The sequence below is a fragment of the Aspergillus foveolatus genome (assembly GCF_047715535.1).
Source record: "Aspergillus foveolatus strain CBS 279.81 unplaced genomic scaffold BDW70scaffold_152, whole genome shotgun sequence".
Lineage (NCBI taxonomy): Eukaryota > Fungi > Ascomycota > Eurotiomycetes > Eurotiales > Aspergillaceae > Aspergillus > Aspergillus foveolatus.
The window spans coordinates 19,174-24,135 of NW_027396216.1; the positions used below are offsets into that span (position 1 = coordinate 19,174).

Consider the following 4,962-nt stretch of genomic DNA (forward strand, 5'->3'; position numbering starts at 1 on the left):
TTTGCTGAGTATGCTTTTTCACATCCAAGGCTTCAAGAGACTTTCCAAGACCGGGCCAGTACTGGACTCTCCGGAGAAACTGTATAGCCTTCGGGTTCTAGATAGCCTGGGCCAGCAGGAACTGCTGTTAAAGGACGAACTATCAGATAAGTTTGTATTTTGTCAAGTGGAGCGCAAACCTACCGGATATCAAATTGTCCTGGAGAAGAAATTGACAGCCGCTATGCTGGGATCCAGGTTGCGCCGAGGTGGTGAGAATACAGGCTTCGATCAGGTTACCCACCCGTACAACCTCCAATACGCGGGAGCCAAGGCATTCAACAACAGTGGTGAGTATCCCTCAGTCCTGATTCTCTTGCTCGGCAGATAGCTCACCCAATAAATAGGCGAGGTAACAGATACTCTGCAGAATGTCATTCTCCAGCATGCAGATATTCGCACATTTGTCCGGCATTATAAGGTAGACGTTGACGTCGATGTTCAGGGCATTGTCCGCAAAACAGAGTCCCAAACACCCTTAGTGCGGTTTGCGTGTTCGTTTAGTGCATCTATTGATCCAGATCGGCCGTTTAGACTCTCTGCTGAAGAATCCAAGTCTCTTAATAAGCTTCCAGCGGTGCTTGCACGGCAGGAGAAAGTCAACAAATGCAAGCAAAAATGGGAAGATTCCAAAGCCAAGTTACAACATGCCAACATGGCCGCTTCTCACTGCGGTGAGGACTGCAAGCCAGACCTCCGGCTACAGAAGAAGCTGGAACTTCTTGAAGACCGGACAATGGAAGCGAAGAGGAGATACAATATTGCCATCCGTGAATTGCGTAATGAGAAACAACGACAACGGAGTCAACGAATTCAGGAGAATCTGAAGTGCTATAGGAACAAGCAACCTGTAATTGACATTGAACGGCAGCTAGCAGGGAAGCTAGTCAACACTAAGGTAATGAACACTCTGGAACACAAGAGCTCCATAGCTCCACAGCATTTGGCGGTGATTGACGCCTTGCTAACCATGCCGGGTACCACTCTTGAAGCAGAGTGTCAGCGCCGGATTGACGCAATTAATGCGCTGACTGCCTTCTGCCCCGTGGAAGAGGGCCGACCAATACCTCGGACTAACCAATCTTGCCGCCGGCCTGTACCTGATAATGACAACGAAACTAGTACTCCTGTCAAACGGCAACGGCAAGTCTTAGAGGATGACACTAAGATTGCCCTGCGCCAAGCGATGGAGTTTGTGAAAGTCAAAGATCAAAGAGAGCGGCCCACGACTTGCTTTCTCTGCCTGGGAAATCCCAATCTTCCACTCAAGGAACGAACTGCGAAACACAAAACACCCGGTTCACTTACCAGGCATTTTCTACGGAAGCATATCAACCGGCCCTGGCCGGCCAGAGGGGTTGAGTGTAATGTTTGTGGGATCATGTCGCTTGAGCAGAAAGCTGATCTTTTAAATCATGCAGAACTCTGCCATGGAACAGTTGTGCGAGGCCGAGCTCAGGGGGAGCTCGCACAAGCATGTAAACAGGCAACATTCCTGTTATAGTAACCAAGTTCCGTTCAAGTCACTTTTAGCAATCATAATGACCCTTTAGTCTTACAGTTCAAGTTCTATATTCTGTAGCAGATTAAAAATTATGCGGCATATTATCAGCAAACATAGTTCCACTGCGCCGAACCTTCTGAACATGTGAGGCTTCAAATCTCTATTTACCAACAAGAAGGCAGATGTCGTCCTTAACCATAATTTTCTTTGACCTTCACTGACGGCGTGCCATTCATCGTAAACAGCATCCGAATCGTATTGTAAGGAGACACGAAAATTGCTAGAGTTACAGGTGCATGGTAGAAGTCCGGGAGCAAGAATGTCTGGAAGAGGAGGTTCGGGATTGAAGGAGGTCTGCAGGCAAATATAATTACCTACGCGACCGAAATATGCTTCTACGTGTGTGTGTATTCATACCCTGACCCCTCGCTTAAGCGACACGCAGGATACCACTATCTAGTAGTCCTTGGATATGTCTATGTACAGTGAACCATTACTTCCCGACGAATTTGGAGCCTCGTCACGGCCTGTGATGGCCGATGCCTGGTGTTCTGCGGCCCTGTGGCGCGCGGCTATGAAACCTCTGTGATGCCTCTGCAAAGCCCAGTACTGCACCTAAGATGCTACTGTCTTGTATATCATCCTGCTCACTTTGCTTACTTGAGATCCTCCTCCCAGCATACCTGAAATATTATTAAATGCAGTCCCTGTCTTCCTCTGTAGCCTATGTTCCTCCGTAGCTTTTGCCGCAGATCCTTTAGTTTTGGGCAGTCAATTAATACATGAACAACTGTTTCTGCATCTCTGCATTCACAGTTGTCACCTATGTAGTTTGCTGCGTGTTGCTAACTATGAATGGCCAGTTCGGAGTTGGGTAAGCAGGTAGGCTCGACTCCGGAGTAGTGAGCCATACATTCTCCGGGTACAGATTGAGGGTAGACCTTTGTCAATCCCGCAGAGGTGGTCACCTTTCTTGAATATCTTCCATTCATGCTCCCATTCTTCCTGGATCTTTTCGCGGATGAATACTCTCTCAAGCAGAGGAGATGCACAAAGGGATGAGGTTTATCCAGACCAACCCAACTGCTTCTTCGGCCAGCTTGTCTGCTGCCTTGTTACCAGGGTCAGCACAGTGTCCTGGGACCCATTGGAGACGGTGAGGGATTCGGCGTGTTTTTAAGTCCCTGGCTGAATGGGTAATGGCCTGTATAATCCTCTGTCCTGACTTGGTCCCCTTGGTTGCTATAGCTTGGAGCGATGACATGACGTCCCATGTTTCTCCGGGCTGAGAGGCATCATAAATAAAGAGGTTATCTGTCATCACAGAAGAATGCAGGTACTACAGCTCAATTTGAATCGGATTGAGACGTCAGCATGAACCTGTAATGCCTGACAAGGAGTGTTGCAACACGAGGCTAAGCATCATCATAAGCAGGGAAGAGTTTCTGACACCAAGGGAAGATACCACGGATTTTGCTGAATCTGTCAGGTTGGAAGAGCCTCAGATACTGTATGCAGCAGCGGCCTGTGGGATGCGGAAGGTTCAGATGTTGACAGATCTCAAGTTCCAAAGCACAATGGTGTCTGGGTTGTTGGCATTGAATCTTCGAGATGGACTGGAACGAGCAAACCAGTCAAACATCCGGGTGTCGGACCATTGTTTCTCCATCCAAGTGATCCTAAGTGTGAGGGACTCGAGCGATCTCTTCAGCTTTGTGTTTTTACCCCTCCAAAGCCGCATCTGCAGGTTGTTTCCACAATATCTCACGCACTGAACATCCGCCCTATTAGTCACAGGCAGCAGATGGCAGAACAGTCGCTGGCCACGTTTGGTGACATGTCTGTGGTGCACACCAAGGCGGCTGAGGGACCTGTGCCACATGATATCAGCGTGAGCGGATGTCGAGCAGCCTCCCAATCCTCCCCTCTTCAATATTCTAAGCTCATTATGACCTCTTGATAAAGAAACCACTTTGCAATCCGCAGGGCTAAAAGCATATACCTCTACAGGCACCGCCACTTCACGTTTCTCTCTATAGCCCCGCTCTCTGAATTTACCATCTAGTGATCAGCTGGCTCGCCGCCAAGCTGGGCCCACAATGCCCACCCTCGACCCGAACCTCTATACCGTCGCATGGATCGCTCCACTTGAGATCGAGGTGCAAGCTGCCTTGCAAATGTTAGATAAAGTGCATACAGGAGGATTTCCGGTCAGCCCTGGCGACGACTATGTGTTTCACGCAGGCGAGATACAGGGACATAATATTGTCATTGCCACGTTTGCTGCTGGCCAACCATACGGCACAAGTTCTGCAACATCTCTCGCAAGTCATGTGAGAAAATCTTTTCCAAACCTGTGGTTTGGGTTACTAGTGGGTGTCGCTGCAGGCCTGCCGAATCTCGCATGCTCCCCGCCGCGTGATATTCGACTGGGTGATGTCATAGTAGCCCTTGCTGAGGGAGATTACCCGGCCATATTACCATATGGTTTAGGAAAACAGAAGGGTGTGAGTGGCTTTGAATTACTACGCTACGGGCATTCACTACCTCAAACCATACGTATCGTCAGTTCCGCGATTGGTAAGATCAAGGCAAAAGAACAAGGTACGGAAGCAGTTTTAAGATACTATAATGAGGCGGCAAGGAAAGATACAAAATTCTCTGACCCCGGTCAGGAGAATGATTTCTTCTACCCATCTTGTGATGATACACCGGTTGCTCGACAACGCCGACCGGACGCTAAACGCACGTGCGTGTGGTACGGATCGATCGGGTCCGGGGATAAGCTGCTGAAAAGTAGTCGAGATAGGGATGAATTAAGAGACAAATTCAATGTGATTGGCCTGGAAATGGAGGCCGCAGGTGTCATGAATGAAATCCCAGTGGGAAATATTCGCGGAGTTTGCGATTATGGCGACGAGCGAAAGAATAAAGATTGGCAGCCTTACGCAGCGGCAATGGCAGCGGCGTTTGCAAAGGCCTTGCTGTTGGAGATCACCCCAAAATCTGCTACACAATCAGCCAGTGCCAGGACAGGTATGTTGCTATGCCATCTTATTTTGGCATGATGATAATAACTAACTAATCCGACCAGACTTCACAGATAAAGACAAGGCCTGTCTCCGAGACTTGTTAGTTGCAGATCCAGAAACTGAGCTGCGACGCATTGAGGCTACAAAGGGTGGTTTACTGGATGACTCATTTCGATGGGTGTTGGGCAATGCCGAATTCCAGAAATGGCGTAGCAGCCATCAAAGCCAATTGCTTTGGATTAAAGGTGATCCCGGCAAGGGCAAGACCATGCTTATGATTGGGATAATCAAAGAACTGGTACAGGAAATTCAGGCACGGTCATCAGAATTAATAGCCTACTTCCTGTGCCAAGCAACAGATACCAAATTAAACAATGCTACCAGTAT

General features: G+C 48.6%; 2 protein-coding genes across 2 annotated transcripts; both read left to right on the forward strand.

The window, feature by feature from the left end:
- Positions 1-775: 775 nt before the first annotated feature.
- On the forward strand, positions 776-1,543 carry BDW70DRAFT_154502 (uncharacterized protein; the record flags this gene model as incomplete). Its single annotated transcript, XM_073739866.1, has 1 exon — positions 776-1,543. One exon carries the CDS (start codon positions 776-778, stop codon positions 1,541-1,543), a length of 768 nt encoding a protein of 255 aa, XP_073590852.1.
- A 2,099-nt stretch (positions 1,544-3,642) lies between these two features.
- BDW70DRAFT_164870 (5'-methylthioadenosine/S-adenosylhomocysteine nucleosidase family protein) lies at positions 3,643-4,946 on the forward strand (the record flags this gene model as incomplete). The annotated part of the gene is made up of 3 exons (XM_073741585.1): positions 3,643-4,579; positions 4,638-4,873; positions 4,935-4,946. 3 exons carry the CDS (start codon positions 3,643-3,645, stop codon positions 4,944-4,946), a joined length of 1,185 nt encoding a protein of 394 aa, XP_073590853.1.
- Positions 4,947-4,962: the final 16 nt, after the last annotated feature.